The sequence below is a fragment of the Orycteropus afer genome, unplaced genomic scaffold (assembly GCF_000298275.1).
Source record: "Orycteropus afer afer isolate SDZICR_OR568_19922 unplaced genomic scaffold, OryAfe1.0 scaffold00155, whole genome shotgun sequence".
In the NCBI taxonomy this organism is placed as follows: Eukaryota; Metazoa; Chordata; class Mammalia; order Tubulidentata; family Orycteropodidae; genus Orycteropus; species Orycteropus afer.
Genome location: NW_006921742.1, coordinates 2,892,370 through 2,912,686, shown reverse-complemented (window position 1 = coordinate 2,912,686; position 20,317 = coordinate 2,892,370). Strand labels below are relative to the sequence as shown.

The 20,317-nt window shown below is 42.5% G+C and overlaps 1 protein-coding gene across 1 annotated transcript in view; it reads left to right on the top strand.

Moving 5' to 3' along the window:
• Positions 1–19,550, top strand: part of HECA (hdc homolog, cell cycle regulator) — a 20,132-nt gene extending 582 nt beyond the window's left edge. Inside the window, exons 2-4 of the mRNA XM_007946307.1 lie at positions 2,906–3,946; positions 15,403–15,557; positions 19,386–19,550. Coding sequence (XP_007944498.1) covers positions 2,906–3,946; positions 15,403–15,557; positions 19,386–19,550 — 1,361 coding nt within the window. The remainder of the gene's footprint in view (positions 1–2,905; positions 3,947–15,402; positions 15,558–19,385) is intronic.
• Positions 19,551–20,317: the final 767 nt, after the last annotated feature.

Below are 20,317 nucleotides of genomic sequence, written 5' to 3'. Positions count from 1 at the left end.
GGCTGGCGGTTCAGACCCACCAGCCACTCCTCGGAAGGAAGGTTGGGCAATCCTACTTCCGTAGTGATACTGCCTCGGAAACCCAAGGAAGGGTCGCTATGAATCGGGGCTGACTCGACGGCACATAACAAAAACAACAACGTTTTCAAGGTTCATCCGTGTGGTAGCATGTGTCAGAATTTTTTTTCTCTTTATGGCTGAAGCATTCCATTGTATGTATATACCACATTTTGTTCATTTAGTCATCTGTTGATGAACACTTACATCGTTCCCATCTTTGGCTATTGTGAATACTACTTCTGTGAACACTAATGTACACATTTTCAAGTCTTTTGTATACATACTCAGGAGTGGACTTGCTGGGTCATATGGTAATTCTATTTAACTTTCTGAGGAACTGCCAGACTGTTTTCCATAGGGCTGCACCATTCAGTATACCCACTAGTAGTGCACGAGATTTTCCAATTTCTCCAAATCCTTAGCAGTACTTGATAGGGCCTATTTTTCTGATAATAACCGTTCTAGTAGGTATGCTGTGATATTTCATTGTGGTTTTAATTCACACTTCCCTAATGACTAACAGCCTTGGCATCTTGGCTTATTAGCCATTGGTATATCTTCATTATATGTCTCCAGTGCAGAAATGTCAATTTAAATCCTTTGCCCATTTTTTAATTGGATTGTTTGTCTTTTTGTTGTAGAGGTAGCTCTAGCTCTTTTGAGCTCCAGTTATGTCTTTCCCACTCGGTGTTGGATAAATATTTCCAACTCAGCAGATCTAGAACAGGGCTAGCCCAGAGTCCTCTTCCTTCCACCCTGCCCCTGCTGTTATCACTGCCCGTCAGCGTTTACCCTGAGCAGCCCTAAGTCATTTTACGCTGCTTCATGAACTCAAAAAAAGTCAGTCATAATCTCTCACCTGTGTGATTGCAGTTCCCTCCACCTGGCCTCCCAGCAGTCTTCAGGGTCATGCCCCACACTGCCACTAGGGTGAACTTTCTGAAACAGAACTCTGACTGAAGGTTTTCCTTTGGCTTCTTACCTATAACATAGAACGTCCAAATTCAAGAAGGCACAAAGAGCCTTCTTGACCAAGCCTAGTGGTTCTCTATTGAGGATAGTGCTGTCCTCCAAAAGGTGCTTGAAAACGTATGAGCATTTGGAGTTACCACAGTGGGGTAGGTAGAGAGGGTGGGGAGCTACAGATATTATTGCCCAGGGTCCAGTGTTGCTAAACTTCCTGAAATGCACTGGACCCTTCTACCCGACGAGGGAGTTTCCAAATCCCAGTAAAGCTCCCATGAAGAAATGATAGATTTAATTTTTAGCTCCTGCCTTGAGAAATAAAGAGGGGAATGCTCAGGACCCAGCTCTGGGGGGTACTTACTTTCGGGAATGGGCAGTAAAAGAGGAGCTGGAGAAAAAACTGGAAAATAAGGATGATGATAATAAAATTGCACTGAAACAAAAGATGAACTTTAGGAGGACGAGTCCATTTTATTGAAAACTGTAGAAAAGCAAGGAAGACACCAGCTGGGGAAGCTCTTTGTGCTCTTCTTACCCCACATGCAACCCGCTCTCCCACCGCTGATGCCCCGGGTTTGGGTGTGTGGCATGACCTCGAACGGGATCTCCTTCCCTGGTCCTGCTGCATCTTCTCTGCCTGCCTCTCACTCTCCCAGGTCGGCCCCACATGTGATGCTTGGACTAGGTGGCTCTTCCCATCACTGGTTTGGACTCATAACCACCTCATTACACAGTTTCTTTTACAGAGGAAGATATTCCAAGCTGTATTATAAAATTTCAACGAATGACAGGAACAACAGCAAAAACAGCAGCATTATCATGCTGTGCTAAACTCTACATGCATTTCTTATTTAATCCTCAGGAAAATCTCTATAAAGTAGCTACTATAATCATGCCCATTTTACCATGGAGGAAATTGAAGATTAAATAAATGAAATAAATAGCCCGCTGTTAAACCGCTGGAGTTCGATGGGGCTGGGACTAAGCACATGTCTTTTTGACAGGTTGATTGATGAGTCCTGAGCTCAGATACTCAGTTATCACTGAGAAGTTACAGGATCCACACTTACTTCTTATGAAATGGGTTCTGCTTTTGTCCCCATGCTTTCCTTTCCAGGAACTTGCCTGGCTCTTTGGACCTTCTATGGGACATGTGTTTAAGACAGGGTAGAATGATCTCATTGTTGCTGCTTCTAGTCCTGATCACTTTGGGAATTCTCTTTTTCTCTTCACAACCAGGTGCCGTAATTCTCTGTGGACCAGTAGTTACTTTTATCAACATCCCTGCCATTAGGTATCACATAACTGTTGAAGAGAGTTAGAGATGAGGCAGGTGTGTACTCTGGTTTTTCTGTGGCATTTAGGACAGCCTGTACTCCATGGTAAAGGGCTTTGAGATATTAGCAAATGTGGCAGTATCTTCCTTTCGTAGGTACCACTGGAACTGACTGGTTAAGTAGCTTCATCGTGTTATATCCTAGTTCTCTGGAGTGACTCATTTTTAAAGGAACGCTGGAACCGGCTGGCATTACACCCACGTTTGAGGAAAGCCTCATAATATACCATTGGAAGTACTGACCCAGAGCTAATTGCACTATGAAGGTTTTAGACTTTTTAAAGCTCATTCGTATGTTTTTCAGCATGTAACAAATATCAGTAAGTAAATACTCTTGGCACATCATACCAGAAGGAAACAGGAAATATTTTCTAGTCCCATCAGTGGTGGTAATTCCTCCAGTAGAACTCTTGACACCAGAAAGATTGAAGCTTTGGCTTACATAGGCTAATGTGGGATGGGAGCCTTGCTGTTAGAACTGGTGTGAGCTGGAATCCCAGTGGTCTCTGTGCTGAAGTTCTCTCTTTTTTTGTTCCTCCTCAGAAGCCCCCTGTGCCACACCCTTGATCTGCAGCTTCGGGCGGCCGGTTGACCTGGAGAAAGACGACTACCAGAAGGTGGTGTGTAACAATGAGCACTGCCCCTACAGCACCTGGATGCACCTGCAGTGTTTTTATGAGTGGGAGAGCAGCATCCTAGTCCAGTTCAACTGCATCGGCCGGGCACGCAGCTGGAACGAGAAGCAGTGCCGCCAGAACATGTGGACAAAGAAGGGCTACGATCTGGCCTTTCGCTTCTGCTCCTGCCGCTGTGGGCAAGGCCACTTAAAGAAGGACACAGACTGGTACCAGGTGAAACGGATGCAGGAAGAGAAAAAGAAGAAATCTGGGTTGGAGAAGAACACAGGGAAGCCCCTGGGTGAGGGCATGGAAGAGGCGAAAAAGTGCAGGCCACAGAACAAGCCCCCGAGAGGCCTGAACCATGATCTCCCCCGGCGGCATTCCATGGACCGGCAGAACTCCCAGGAAAAGGCAGGCAGTGCCGCGGCCTACGGTGCCCGCTCCCCCTGCGGCTCCCCTGGCCAGTCCCCACCCACAGGCTACTCCATCCTCTCCCCTGCCCACTTCAGTGGCCCCCGATCCTCAAGATACCTTGGGGAGTTCCTAAAGAATGCCATACATCTTGAGCCTCACAAAAAGGCCATGACTGGGGCCCACGTGTTCAGAAGTGCCCACTTTGATTATAGTCCAGCCGGGTTATCTGTCCACAGAGCAGGGCACTTTGATGCTCCTGTGCAGTTTCTACGGCGGCTCGACCTCTCTGAGCTGCTCACACACATCCCCAGACATAAGCTGAACACTTTCCATGTGCGGATGGAAGACGATGCCCAAGTGGGCCAGGGTGAGGATCTGCGGAAGTTCATTCTCGCAGCCCTCAGTGCCAGCCATAGAAATGTCGTGAACTGTGCTCTGTGCCACCGGGCGCTCCCAGTGTTCGAACAGTTCCCACTGGTGGATGGGACTCTGTTCCTCAGCCCGTCGAGACACGACGAGATTGAATATGATGTTCCTTGTCACCTTCAAGGTATAGGTGTCCATTCACCTTGCCTGCTTTTTGTTTGATATAAACCAAGAAGGAAACAAAATGAAATGACTTTGTTCTGGCTTAATGTTAGCTTTCACTGTGTCTTTGTTCTAGGTAGATACTAGGTAACCTTTGAATATTTCAGTGTCACACAGTGTGGTAGTGGTAGTGTTGTGTCTCCCCCCGCCCCCATTCTGATGTCATTGTACCAACCACAGTTGGACTGGTGGGTAATTTTATATTTCTGTTTGCTGTAATTGGAAGAGAGAATTGCAGTATATTGTTTTTCATAATTGGGAGGGTATGTAGAGAAAGAATTGTGTGATTATGTCACTTGATGTAAAACAGTTGTCTTTGAAACTTCAGTTGTACAGGAGGCTGTGTGTTCTTTTGATCCATGTAAACACAACAAAGTGGAAGGGAAAGTAGAGGTTAGAAAGGGCATCATGTGTTTACATTTTTGCTATTACGTTGTTAGATGCCATTGACTTGGTTCTGACTTACAGCAACCCTATGTAACAGAACGAAAAACTGCCTGATTCTCGGCCATCCTCACAATTGTTGCTGTGCTTGAGCCACCATATCAATCCATGACAGTGAGGGGCTTCCTCCTTTCTGCTGACCGTCTACCTAGCATCATGTCCTTCTCCAGGAACTGGTTCCTCCTGATAAACCAAACCAAACCAAACTCACTGCCATCAAGTCGGATTTGACTCATAGCGACCCCTCCTTGAATTTCCGAGGCAATATCACTATGGAAGTAGATTGCCCAACCTTCCTTGCAAGGACTGGTAGGTGGGTTTGAACCGCCAGCTTTCTGGTTAGCAGTCAAGTGCCTTAGGCACTACGTGAGACGAAGCTTCAACATCCTAACCTCTAGGCAGCATTCTGGCTGTACTTCTCCCGAGACAGATTTGTTCCTTCTGGCAGCCCATGGTATATTCAATATTCTGTGCCAGTATCCTAACTTAAAGCTGTCAGTTCTTCTTCAGTCTTCCTTATGAATTGTCCAGCTTTTGCATGCATATGAGGTGATTGAAAATACCTTGGCTTAGATCAGGCACACCTTAGTTTTCTTTTTATTGTGATTTGGGTGAAGATTTACAGGGCAAATTCACTTTCCATACAGCAGTTCATATATACTTTGTCTCATGTCATTGACCACAGTTTACCACAATGCAACAGCTCCCCTCCAACGTCCTCCCCATAGTTACCTCTTCCCAGTGTCCATCACACCTTAGTTTTCAAAGTGACATTTTTGCTTTTTAAAACTTTCAAGAGGTCATTTGCAGCAGATTTGCCCAATGCAATATGTTGTTTGATTTCTTGACTGCTGTTTCCATGGGCATTGATTATGGATCCAAGTAAAATTAATTTCTTGACAACTTCAGTCTTTTCTCCATTTATCATGATGTTGCTTCTTGTTCCAATTGTGAGAAATTTTTTTTCATTATGTTTAGTGTAATTCATACTGAAGGTTGTAGTCTTTGCTTTTCATCAGTAAGTGCTTCAAGTTCTCTTCACTGTCATTAAACAAAGTTGTGTCATCTGCTTATTGCAGATTGTTAATAAGTCTTCTTTCAATCCTGATGGTACATTCTTCTTCATATAGTCCACTTTTGCAGATTATTTGCTCAGCATACAGATTGAATAAGTATGGTGAAAGGATACAACCCTGACACACACCTCTCCCTGTTCTAAATCACATGGTATACCCTTGTTCTGTTTAAACAGCTACCTCTTTGTCTATGGACAAGTTCCACATGAGCACAATTAAATGTTTTGGAATTCCCATTCTTAGCATCATTATCCATAATTTGTCATGATCCCCACAATTGAAAGCCTTTGCATAGTCAGTAAAACACAAGTAAACATCTTTCTGGTATTCTCTGTTTTCAGCCAAGATCCAGCTGACATAAGCAATGATATCCTTTGTTCCACATCCTTTTCTGAATTCAGCTTGCATTTCTGGAAGTTCCCTATTGATGTACTGCTGCAACCATTTTTTAATTATTTTCAGTAAAATTTTACTTATGCGTGATATTAATGATACTATTTGTAATTCCTGCATTTGTTGGATCACCTTTCTTTGGAATGGGCACAGACATGGATCTCTTCCAGTCAGTTGGCCAGGGAGCCAGCCGTTTTACAGGTTTCTTAGTATAACTGAGTGAGCACTTCCAGCGTTGTATCTGTTTGTTGAAATAATTGGTATTCTGTCAATTCCTGGTGCCTTGTTTTGCCAATCTCTTCAGTGCAACTTAGACTTCTACTTTTAATGCCATTGATTTTTGATCATATGCTGTCTTCTGAAATCATTAAAGGTTGATTAGTTCTTTTTGATACAGTGACTTTGTATATTCCTTCCATATTTTTTTTACGCTTCCTGTGTCATTCAATATTTTGTTCATAGAATTGTTCGATATTGCAAATCGAGTTTTGAATTTTTTCTTCAGTTGTTTCTGCTTGAGAAATACTGAGTGTGTTCTTCCCTTTTGGCTTTCTAACTCCAGGTCTTTGTACATTTCATTATAATAATTTACTTCATTTTCTTAATCCACCCTTTTCCCTTCAGCTCTTCTACTTCATTTCATTTTACGCTTTAGCTACTTTACAATCAAGAAGTTTCATAGTCTCTTCTGACATCCATTTTGTTCTTTTCTTTATTACCTGTCTTTTTAATGATGTTTTGCTTTCATCATGTATAATGTCATCCCCCAACTCCTCTGGTCTTTGGCTGTTAGTGTTCATTGTGTCATATCTCTTCTTAAGATGGTCTCTAAACCCATGTGGGATATACTCAAGGCTGTACTTTGGCTCTTGTGGACTTACTTTCTTCTGCTTCAACTTGAACTTGCATATGAGCAGTTGATGGTTTGTTTAGCATTCAGTCCTTGACCTTGTTCTGATTGATAATATTGAGCTTCCCCACTATCTCTTTACATAGGTTTAGTTGATTTCACTCCTGTGTATTCCATCCAGTGAGGTCTGTGTGTATAGTTGCCATTTATGTTGTTGAAAAATTGTATTTGTAGTAAGTTGTTGGTTTTACAAAATTTTATCATCCTGTCTCTGGCATGATTTCTATCACCAAGGCCAAATTTTCCAACTATGTCCTTGTTTCCAGCTTTCTCATTCCAATCACCAGTCATTATCAATGCATCTTGATTGCATGTTTGATCTATTTCAGGCTATAGAAGTTGGTAAAAGTTGTCAAGTTTTTCATCTTGGTGTTAGTGGTTGGTGCGTACATTTGAGTAATAGTTACATTAACTGGTCTTCCTTGTAGACGTATGGATATTATCCTATCACTGGCATTGTTGTACTTCTGGATAGGTCTTGAAATGTGCTTTTTGACAATGAATGCCATTCCTCTTCTACTTGTCATTCTGGTATAGTAGACCATATGGTTCTTCAATCAAATTGGCCAATACCAGTCTATTTCAGTTCAGTAATACCTATGGTACTGATCTTAGGCATTCCATTTTCATTTTGACAACTTTCAGTTTTCCTAGATTCATACTTTGTACATTCCACATTTTGATTATTAATGGATGTTTCCAGCTATTTTTCCTTATTGTGAGTCTTGCTACATCAGTAGATGAAAGACCCAAAAGCTTTACTCCATCCCTATTATTGAGGTCAACTCTACTTTGAAGAAGCGGCTTGTTGTGGTTCCTTAGTGCCATTCTGACAGGAATATACCACAAATGGGGTGGCTTTAACAAACAGGAGTTTATTCTCTCACAGTTTGGAGGCTTGGAGTCTAAGTTCAAAGTGCCACACTCTAGGGGCTGGGTGAAAGCCCCTCAACTTTGGGCTTCTGCTCTGCTCCCTGCTCCCGGCCCACTGAAGCTGGAAGCTTTTCTTCACTCAGACAGCTGCTGGATGCTCAGGCTGACAAGCCCAAGGTCGACAAGGAAAAAGGCACAGTCCTAATAGTACCAAACCACATGGCAGGCCATGAATTCAAGTCCGTTGAAAGTCCCAGAATCGGCAGAGCATGACAAGCTGCTGAACAGTGACACGGCTACATGCAGGGTTCAGGCGTGCCATAAACTAGAGACCATTCCTGAAACTGCTGCTTATAGGTGGGAAGCAGACCACATTCCCAAAGGCAGCTACTCAGCTGCTTGTGGTAGATCCCACCATGCAGTTGATTGCTAGTCTCATCATGGGGAATAACTACCACTAGCTGCCCAGCCACTCAACCAGGCCCAGCCAAGTTGACACACAACCTTAACTACCATACTGCTCTTCACCAGTTCTATTTTGAATACCTTCTGATCTGAAAAGCTCATCTTCCAGCACTATATTAGATAGGGTTCCACCACTATTGATAAGGTTTTCATTGGCTGGTTGTTTTAGAAATATATTGCCAGGTCTTTCTTCCTGTTCTGTCTTACTCTGGAAGTGCCACTGAAACCTGTCCCCCATGTGTGATCCTGTTGGTATCTGAAATACTGGTGGCATAGTGTCCAGTATCATAGTGATATGTAAGCCAGCATAGTACAGCTAAGTCACACATGAATGGTGGGGTTTTAGATTAAATTAATTTTGAAACTTATGAAAAATTAGAATATATAGATATCAGCAAAAGAAAAATGAGAGGTTACTGAAAGCTTAGAAATTACCCTAATGGTTTGGAGATTGAGGTGGGGCTGGGATTCAGTGCTTTCTTGCTATTCTTGTGGATGACAAAGAAGGACTTGGGTTCATTTCAGCCATAAATTGAATAACAAGGGGTTGGTTATTATGAGTGAAAAATCTATCAGTTCAGATAAAACTGTTGAACTTATATAAAAATGGGATGCCTGACATATAGCATGATTATAACCATAAAAGTTAAATATTATTAAAATGCCTATAGTAAAAATAATATATCCATACTATCTTCTCACTATCCTATGTTGTCCAAATCTCCAGAGACACTTTCAAATCTTAGTTGATTTTTCAATTTTTACCATCATAATTTAAAATACTGCTATCTTCATTTTCCAATTTTAGATACTCTCTCTTGCCTTGTAAGGCAGATGACTATTTAGCTTTTTTTTTATTTTCCCCCTTATCTTATCCCTTTCTACCAGGATAATATATCACAATTCTTGGTTAAAACTTTAATGTTTTTAATATTATGAGTAAATATTTAGTGCTGATATAAGAAGTATAGGTGTGTTTCCTCAAAGTAAATCCTCTGTTCTAGGACAATTTTTGTTTTATTGAATTAAATAATTGCCTCACATTTTCATTTGCTTAGCCTTCTTTGATTGGTGCCTAAGGCAACTGACTGCTAACCAGAGGGTGGTTCAGACCCACCAGCCGCTCTATGAAGGAAGGTGACACAACCTACTTTTGGAAACCCAGTGAGGATTGCTGTGAGTCGGAATTGACTCAGTGGTAGTGAGTTTGGTTTGTTTGTTTGTTTGTTTGTTTAACCTTCTTTGAAACTTTGGCTAATAGTTTTCACTCTTTGGAGCTCTTCAAACTATCTCTCAGAAAACATTTCCACATACCTGTCAGACATTTTATGTATTTTTTTTTCTCTGAAGTTTCTCTCATGGAGCCTTTCATCTTCTTATTCCTGATCATCCTGATGCACTCATGACCAGCTATATGATATCGTTTTCTTTCTAGGAATTTCTTCGTTTCTTACCTTTTTAAAAATCTTCTGTTTCTTGGATCCCATATTTTCTTTTTTTCTTGGTTTATTTACTCAACTTGTTTGAGAGCATTCCCAGGTGCTTCCTGAGGAAAAGTGCATGGGAATGGAGCTTTAAACTTGGAACTACTGACACCATGTCTGTCACATTCCATTCATCAGAGTGAGCCCCATGGCTAATCTAGATTCCAGGAGGGCTGAGGTACACTCTGCTTCTTGATGAGAATGGTTGCATAGAGTTTATGGCTATTTGTAATTTACATTGCCTCACTATTCACTCACCCCACTCTCCTGTGCTTACTGTCCATTTTCAGAGCTAAACCATTTGTCATTCTTCCATCCGCTTTCTGACCTCATTATGTCTTGATTCAGAGTTGCAGGCTCTTGATAGTTTCATGGAAGACAGAATTTGTGTTTTTGTTTCTTGATCTTTATACTGCTTGAGGTGTGAAGGGGTGGCTAGTTTTAAAGAGAAAAAGTGGCTAGATACACCTTTACTATCTTAAAATTCGAAATATTCTTTATGAAGATGAAGGAGGGTACATGAGTACAGGGTACATGAGTACAGGGTTCACAAGAGTAGTATTGTGGTTCTTTTTCTATTCATGATAGATTCTTTCCCTTTAATCCATCTATCCATCAAATAGTGCTTATGGATTTCATGTGCTGGGTATACTAGAGTATATAGCAAGAAAAGCATCAGCCTTTACCTTCCATCAATTTATAGGCTTAGGATGTAAGATGCTTTTATACAAAGGTAACTAGCTTTACTAGGCCTAAGGAATTACTACCATACATGGAACTGGTACCACATGGATATTATGTACGTCTTGTAATTTGCAAGGAGGAAGAGACCACTTTGGCCCAGAGTATTCAGAGGAGGCAGATTTAATAGGCAGAAGGTAGATTCGATAGACAGAGGGTCTGAGGCATGTCAGGTGTTTATTGATGAGGAGAGGGAACAACATGAGCAAAGGTATGAATGGTGGTCAGAAAGGCCAGTAGTGATAGTGAATGAACTGAAGAGCACTGTTTGGCTGGAGCAGCTGTTCTAGAATGGGAAACGAGTGGAATAGATGGAGGACAGGTCATAGGGAGACTTTCCATGACATCTGCCATGTCCCTTATGAAGTTAAGGGTTAAAAGAAAATCTTTATATATAACTTTTAATTTTAGTGAAATTCTACTCAGCAGAACATTCACCCATTCATCAATTTCTGCATGTACAATTCAGTAATGTTGGTTACATTTTTCATGTTTTGTTACCCATACTGTTTCACCATTATTGACTTAGACTTACTTTCCCTTTCTCAGGTATGCTTTAGAGTTACTATTGACAATTTGATCTCATATTGATAATTATTGAAAAGAATGCTGTTCTTATAGCAAACATTATTTACTAATTTAGTTAAACAGTTTTGTAATTTAGCGATGACTTCAGGGGATAGTTTCAGTTCATGGTTTAAAGATTTTCGCAGAGTGATAGATTTGGGGGTTACTTCAGTGTGAATAAGGAGTTCTGGTGGTGTAGTGGGTAAGGCATTTATTTGGCTGCTAACCAGGAGGTCAGCAGTTCAAACCCAGCAGCTGCTCTGCGTAAGGGAGATAATACAGTCTACTTCTGTAAATACTTACAACCTTTGAAACCCAGTGGGAATGGCATTGGAGTTGGAATTGGATTCTGTAAAAATTTGAAATTCTGTCCCACACCTCCCCCTCTTTTGATAAATATTCGTGTATTGAGTCCTTCCTTGATTGAAACATTCAGTAAGGGTAGCCAGCCACCAACCAGTTTTTCTGGTCTCATGGCTAAGAATATATTTGTTCATGGAGGCAGTTAGACCTTTAGTCCAGTTTCTGAGTCTCCTCCTTCCTCTGCTGCTCTAGGGGAATAAAGACCAATTGTATCTTGGGTGGCTGCTCACAAGCTTTTAAGACCCCAGGCAGTACTTACTAAGTAAGGAATGAGACAGTAACTCTAAAGATAGTATTAGGCCAATTGACTGGACAGTCCCACAAAGCCATGACCGTAATCCTTCAAACCAACAAAACTAATCCCATGAGGTATTTGGATATACTTAAGGAGTGTCAGCAACTTCAGGCTATTTTTTGTGTGTATGGGGTTGTTGTTGTTAGGTGCTGTCTAGTTGGCTCTGACTCATAGCGACTGTATGTACAGCACAATGAAGGACTGCCAGGTTCTGAACCATCCTCACAGTCCTTCCTCTGCTTAAGCCCGTCGTGGCAACCACTGTGTCATTGTATCTTACTGAGGGTCTTCCCTTTTTCATTGACCCTCTACTTTACCAAGCATGACATCCTTCTCTAGGGAATGATTCCTTCTGACAAGTATAACCAAAGTAGATGAGATGAAGTCTGGCCATTCTCGTTTCCAAGGAGCATTCCAGCTGCACTTCTTCCAGGACAAATTTGTTTGTTCTTTAGGCAGCCCATGGTATTTTCAGTATTCTGTGCCAACATCACAATTCAAAGGCATCCACTCTTCTTTGGTCTTCCTTATTCATCGTCCAGCTTCCACATGCATATGAGACGATTGAAAATACTGTGGCTTGGGTTAGGCACACCTTAGTCTTCAGAGTGACATCTTTGCTCTCAACAAAGTGAGGAAAAGCGTTGCTATTGTAAAATTATATATAGCACAGTATTTGCCATTTTGTTCTTTTCATGGTGTACAATTTAGTGATACCAGTTACACTCATCAAGTTGTGGAGCTATTAAAATTGTTTTTAAAGAAGAGGATCAAAGTAGCTTAAAAGAGATGGAGCCTAGGGCAGGAGAGTTGAAATTTACTAGTCTTGAGGACAGGAGATGAAAGACTCTTGGGGTGGTGATGGTGGGAATTGAGAGGACAGGATATTTGCTAAACACTATTTTAAAAGGAAAATTCAGGTTTTGGGAATAACTTCTGTGGAGGATGAAGCATCATCATCATTGGCTAAGTTTGGTTCTAGGGTAGATGAATGTGCTATTATGGCAGGAGCAGAGAAAATTGGGAAAGGTACCTGGTTTGTGGAGAAAGAAGATGGAGACATTTTGTGCATATTGGGTTTGAGGTGATGATCTGATTTTCATGTGGACATCTCCAGTGAGCACTGTTAGAAGTAAGCTTTGGGGATGAACACTGAGAAGTATTAAATGGAGAGAGAGAGAGAAAGAAAAGGAGGCCTGTATGGCAGAGCCCAAGACGAAAGCACGAGGGCACCTGTCAGTCAGGGAGTGGGTGGGGGAAGAAGAGGTGAAAAGCAAATGTTCTTGAATTTTGTGTGTTGTGTGTACATACATGTACGTACCTACATGTACATCCACATATATACATATCATATATATGATGAGGATGTGTTAGGAGTATATTACAAGGGCATTAAGAAATGTAACTATTATTATAGAATCTCCTGAAGGTCAAGGTGTTTTATCAATCTCCACAGAACCATCAGTGCCACAGCTGAGGCCTTGACCATGTGTCTTTGTTTTCACTGCTATACATTTGATGTATATAGCAAGCTAGCGTAATCATTTCTTCCATCGCAAGGTATGTATTCTTTAAAGCATTTTAAACTCAACTAGAACGACCATGTCCCAGGCTGCAGGCTTCCACAGTGTGCACTGCTCCTACATTGCTGAAGGGACACCTTGTTTTCAGTAGTGGGCTGAGTGGACTGTTGTCCTCTTGCTCTGCTCCTCACCCTTCACTGCTCTCCCTCCAACTCCAGCCTTAGCTCCCTGACTCTTCCTGAAAATGTATTTTTGTTTGATTTTCATAATTTATTAAGATGGAGCTCATTAGGAAGTTATTTGTGGGCTTCCCACTTTAAACCACATGTGATTGTTCTCACTGGAATCTTTATTTGTGTTTGAACTCACAGCTCTAGCATTTAGAAGTGTTACGTTTGTTATACTTATGATAGAAACAAGTCTAGAAACTCAGTCTAGGCCAGGAGGTCTCATGAGTTTGCCTGGAAGCTAAGAGTCAGTCAGACATGGATTTAAGTGTGGGATCATTGCCCTTACTATTTCTGTATTTCTTGGACAAGTTACTTAAACTCTGTAAGCTTCAATTCCTTTGGTCTGAAGTGAGAGTAACAATAGGGTTGTTGTGAGGGTTAAGTGAAAAGATTTATGTAGGGCTCCTGGCACAGTGCTAGACCCTTGGCAAGCACTCAGTAGAAGTTACCTGTCATCATCGTTATTGAACCCAGGCAGGTAAGTGGAGAGTGCTGTGTGTGGGATGGTGCTGTCAGAATTGGCAAAAAGGATGGAGGGTGGTGGCATGTCTGACCTGTGCCTCATGGGACTCAGCCTTGAGCTGATGCTGCTGGTGGTGATTCTGCCTCCCCCTTGTGAAGTCAGAGGAGGTCAGAGGATGCCCCCACGCCCTTTTTTGCAGTGCACACTTTACCTCTGAGGCTGCCCCCACTCTTTCTAGCAGCAGCCTGTGTCTGTTTGAATGTTTGAAAATTGCAGTGAGTAAGTCTAGGAGGAGACTGGACTCAGAGTGCCCCAGCACTGGGTGGGCAGTATTGCCAAGATGCTCTTGTCACTCTTTCCATTTGGGGCATAGAGGCTCCCAGGTTGTAATGTCTTTGGCTGTTAACATGCTGTGTACATTCATTTAGCATACACTTATGGAGTGCTTTCCACATTCCAGACATTGTGCTAGACACTGAGGCGACAAGGGTGAGTAAGACGTGGTTCCTTCCCTCAAGGTGGGAGAGAGGGTCATGTGAGCAACTGCAGTGAAAGTACATGATAGCCCTCCCTAATGGGTATAGGACAGTCCAGTCCCTACACTGACAGGTGAAGACCAGTGGTCTGGCTGGTCTGCATCAAGCTGCTCTGGAGGGTGTGCTCCTCCTGATGGTACATTTTAACACAGCACAGCTCCCTGGTGCCCAGACAGCGGCGTTGTTGCCGTTCCACATGACCCTGTCTGGTCCCGGACATTCTGACTCTTCTCTGACTATCTGAACCCTGGTTCTTCCTTTGTAAACACTGAGTGTTGATAAATAATGGAGGAATGGGGTTGAGCCACTTCATGAGTTTTATGATGCCAGTAAGTAAGAAGACATTGAACTCATTTTAGAAAACCACTTAAAAATAAGATAAAATTCCAGTTCCTAAATTAGATGTGGTGATGGCCGAGCAATTCTGGGAACAAGGGCAGTTAACGTAGTAATTTTGGCTGTGTTATAATCCTGAACTATCAATACCAAGACAGACTTTTGGCTTTTTTATGATGGGATTTGTCAGAATAGAGCTTAGAATCGAAGTGCCTCCTCCTTCCTGTTGAGCTCAGTTCTCCAGTGGTTAGTAGAACACTGTCTTTACCATCCTTACTGTGTATATTCATCTATTCAGTGGATGAAAGCCAGTGACCGATGACTCATGTTGTTGGTTCAGTCTTCGTGTGTTGCACATGGACTGCTAAGCAGAAATTTCTTTTGTTATTAAAGTCTGCGTTTGAGCATGTGTGGCTTGGTCATTTGAGTCTGTATGCTCATCTTGTATACCTAGCAACACTTTTAGGAAAAGTGAATTGAAGCAAGTATTTAATAACTTTGAACTTTAAATATATGCCCCATTGACAATAGTTAATAATTCATCATTATTCTAAAAGGTAACTTGGGAATATGTGGCAAGCATCTATCTTGATTTTTATACTTATCCAAATGACAGAATGTTTACTCATTTTATAATTGATAGATGGGGCGTTTTCTGTCCCCTTTGGAGACATGGCTTCCAAGATGGCCACTCTCAGCATTGTGTCTTCTGTGCACAGGGAGACTCATGCACCTGTACGCAGTGTGTGTGGACTGCCTGGAGGGGGTGCACAAGATCATCTGCATCAAGTGTAAGTCCCGGTGGGACGGCAGCTGGCACCAGCTAGGCACCATGTACACCTACGACATCCTGGCCGCCTCGCCCTGCTGTCAGGTTGGTATTGACCCTGCGGAGGGAGCAGTGGGTGATATCAGGGGTCTGACCCAAGGGAATCTAGAGAGAGGCTGTACTATGTCACTTTGAGGGAGGAGTGAGGACAGGGAGAAGATGCCTTAGGAAATTCTGCTTATACTGTTGAGCGGTGTCAAAACTTCCCCAGAGTCCTGCAGTGCTGGCTGACTTAACATGCTGTGATGCAGCCACTTAGTGGAATGCGAAAACCAGTTGCCACTGAGTCAGTTCTGGCTTGTGGTGACCCCATGTGTCTTGGAGTCGTACTGTGCTCCGTCAGCTTCTCAACGGCTATGATCTTTCACAGGTGAATCACCAGGCCGTTCTTCTGAGGTGCCTCTAGGTGGATTCAAAGCTCCAACCTTCTAGTTAGTTGCCAAGCATTTAACTGTTTACACCATCCAACTCCAGGTAGTCCATTAAGGGGAACATTGCAGAAAAATATATAAATTAGATAGGAAATATTCCCAGTATATTACGTGAAAAAAGCAGGTTTTGAAGCAGTGACCATAAAGGGATATGCAGACCTCTTACCAGAGGTTGCTTCTGGATGGAGGGACTGCTGAGTGATTCATTTTCATCCACTTACTTACATTTTCTAATATTTTGTTAAATGAATATATATTAAATTATAATAAGAAAAAGTTACTTAAGAGGAAGTAGAAAGTTTCCTTTCTTTAGTAGGCAGAGTTTTCTTTCTGTCTCTCTGTGGGATGTTATTGTTGTTGTTGTTATGTGCCGTCGAGTCAGACCCCACTCATAGCGACCCCTCCTTGGGTTTCCGAGGTGGTATTACTACGGAAGTAGATTGCCCAACCTTCCTTCTGAGGAGTGGCTGGTGGGTTTGAACCGCCAGCCTTCTGATGAGCAGTCAAGTGCCTTAGACACTAGGCTACCAGAGCTCCCCTCTGTGGGATAGTACAGTTAATTACACTGTGACTGCCTGCCTTGCAAGGTGGTTATGATTGGCACGCATCAGTCGTAATCCTTAAGGCACTGCTAACAGGAGGCATTTTCTGATGCAACGAGAGCATCTGAAGTTTAGCTGTCATCAGGGAAGGAGGAGAATAACATGAAAACCCAGGCTGTAAGCCCATAGAAACACAGGGGACTAAATCCTTGGAAATACCTGGGATTATTTCTGAGTGCTTGGAGGGAAGAAGCACTTGTTATAATTCCTTGATACTTGCGGATGGAAGAGGAATTACCTTTTATCTTCAGTGTCCAAGTCTGGCTTTTAAATAATTGATTTACACTTTATTAGTTACTACATGGGGTCCCTTGGTGGCGCAAAGGTTAAGAGTGTGACTGCTAGCCTAAGGATTGGTGGTTTGAACTTACCCAGAGGCGTCTCAGAAGAAAGGCCTGGCAGTCACAGGCTGTGGAAACCCACTGGAGCAGTTCTGCTCTTGTCCACGTGGGGTCACCATGAGGAGAAATTGATTTGAGGACAACTAACATCAACAGTTACTGCAGATTTTTGTTTCTTCTATAATGGTTTGACTTTTGAAAACCTATCTTTTGAATTAAAAGTTTGGGATGGTTGATATTTTAGCTGTACTTTATAGTAGTGCTTCTCAGAAGAGAAGGGTGGTCATAAGGGACCTCAATAGCCATTCACAGCTTGTCCTTTTGATTCCAGATTGGATTGAGTACTTATATATTATTCCAGTGCACTGGACACATTTCCATTGTGAAACTTCCCTTGGAATTGATATATTAACAGTCTTTCACTAGCATTTCATGATAGTAGGATGCCTTAATGCCAGCTCTTGATATGAAAGAAACAATAGGAGGGGAGAGAATATTGGCACCTGTTAGCTCATAGAGTGTTTGAGTGAGATGTGGGCCGAGAGAGCTAGTCCCACCTGAAGGTTTCACCAAGTCTGCACTTGGGATCGTGGCATACCAGGACTAGCCTGTAGTTCCCAACATGGTGCTCTGTGTCCTGCCCCCCTGAAAGGCGATGAGATTACTTCCGAATCTTCAGGGAGAAAGAAGGAGAAGGGCATCCTGCCACATGCAGCAAATTGGTACTCATTGTGTGTTTCTTCCTTAAAACAAAGCCCAGATTTTTATTTTCTGGCCTTAAGTGAAATAGAAAATATATTCGGACACTGTTTTCATAAAAAATCAATTAGATATAATCACTCTAAGATAGTAACATTGTACACTGCTAAGGAATCAGGGAGTCTTCCAGTAAGACTTTGAACCAAAAGTCAGCAGTGCTAATTACAAGAAAGGAATACCGGCTACAGAGAGTGGACAGAGAGAGAGGCTTTCCCAGAATCTGACTTTTCATGGTGTTCGAGGGATTAGTCAGTTAAAAGGGAGTTTAGCTTCAGGTGACGGAGAGTCTGTACGGGACTCAGAGCACTAACTCCGGAGTTGGGCTCCTTTGCTTTAAATCCCAGCTCTGCTACTTCCTGCCTGTGTGATCGTGGGCATGTTCTTGATCACTCTGTGCCTCAGTTTCATTATCTAAAATTTAGATACTACTACCCTCCTCAGAGAGTTTTATGAGGACAAAATGAGAGAATACTTTTCTATTACATTTTAAGAGTGCATCTAGATTGTGAGTCAGCTATATGTATAATTTCTGGTTGTTTACTAAGTCCTCAGACCGATTGGTGAAAGCCTCCAGTCTTGTGCCGTTAGACAGAGGCTTGAGCATGACATGGTTGTGGGTTCCAGAAGCCCCAGGATAAACACACCACTTCTTCCTGAGTTGTTAATTTTTCTGCAGTATTTTAGGGAAATTTTAGTTTTACATCAGAGAAAACACAAACACAGTATGGAGTAAGATGGAAAATGCATGTTGTTGTTGTTGTTGTTATGTGCCGTCGGATCAGCCCCGACTCATAGCGACCCCTCCTTGGGTTTCCAAGGCAGTATCACTACGGAAGTAGGATTGCCCAACCTTCCTTCCGAGGAGTGGCTGGTGGGTTTGAACCGCCCTTCTGGTTAGCAGTCAAGTGCTTTAGCCACTATGCTACCAGAGCTCCTTGGAAAATGCATATTATTTTAAAAAATAGAATCTTCAAAGAAGTTTCATGCAGGATTAGAGCAGGATGCCAGCTTTATCCACTCCCTAGAGCCCAGGGGAAATGGTTTCCTATTGTTAGGGGGAACTTTGATGGAGGAGTTTGGGCAGCACTTCATTGGAATTTGCTTCTGACTGGTATGTGCAGCTGCTAGCAAGCTGCATATCAGGAGAGGAGTTAGGGGTTGTTACTCCGTCAGACTAATGCTCCGCCACTCGTCTGTCAGTTTGTTGTACTATGTTGGCTTGTGTGTTGCTATGGTACTGGAAGCTATGCCACCAGTATTTCAAACACCAGCAGGGTCACCCATGGTGGACAGGTTTCAGTGGCACTTACAGACTAAGACAGGCTAGGAAGAAAGGCCTGATGATCTACTTCTGACAATTAGCCAATGAGAACTGTATGGATTACAGCAGAACATTGCCCAACACAGTGCTGAAGATGAGCCCTAGGTAGAGAGGCACTCAGAATACACAGTGGCAGCAGCAGTGGACGTGAGCACGTCATGGTTGTGAAGATGGCACAGGACTGGGCACTGTTTCGTTCTGTTGTACATGAGGTCACCAGGAGTTGGCTGGCTTGATAACAGCTAACAGCAACAACGATCTTACGCTTTGCATCCCTGGTGTTTGGGAATACAGAGGACATTTTCCTAAACTCTTGATCAGTTTCTCGGATGATTGTTTCACTGCACTGTTATTTGGAAGGTTTTTATAAGGAGAGGAGCAGAATGCATCTTGGCTTACACTGTCTCTGTTTCCACCAGGCCCGCCTGAACTGTAAGCACTGCGGGAAGCCCGTGATTGACGTGCGCATTGGGATGCAGTACTTCTCCGAGTACAGCAACGTCCAGCAGTGTCCACACTGTGGGAACCTGGACTACCATTTTGTGAAGCCATTCTCCTCCTTCAAAGTCCTCGAAGCTTATTGATGAAAGCTTTGCTTTAGTAATAGCTATTTTATTGATATTCTTACTTTATTACATATCTTTTATAGGGAAACATTCTGTGACATTAATTTCTTTTCTAATTTTCAGGAGAGTTACTTTGTTGTATGTGTGCCACTAAACTGGGGCTGGGCTGCCCCTTGTGCTCTCTGATGCCCGAGTGTCTGTCTGTGATCATGACCAGAGCCCAGATGGGGAATGCTGCGAGTTTGGGGTAGTGGTTCCCCATTATGAAGAGTGTCTGATGCAGCTCTAAGGTGGTGGTGAGGATGAGGAGAATTTAGGGAAGGGATGATGTTGTTACAAGCTAAAAGCCTGGCAGAAGTTGGGAGGAAACTCTCACTAAAATGTCCCGTATCTAAATAACGACCTGTAGCTCTTCCCTGGGCTCTGGGAGAAATACTTGACAAGTGAATGTAAGTGTGACCCTGGAGAGCTGAGAGTGTACAAGTCTATTGTGGCTTAGTGCTCTGCAGCATGCACTGATGTGCAATTCACCCTCACTGACAGATTGCTGGAAAGTGGACCCGAGTGCCGTATCCATCACTGTTGTAATCTGTCAGTTTTCCATACTGAAAACAGTGTCCAAATTATAAGACTTAGGAAAGCTGCTTATATGACAAATATTTTTAGGTAAGCTGACCTATAGGTGAGTTTATTAAAGAAATTAAGAAATGACACACATTGAGTCAAGAGGACAGAAATCCATAAATCTGTCATTTGAATTGTGTCTTTGAGGTTGGTCAGAATAG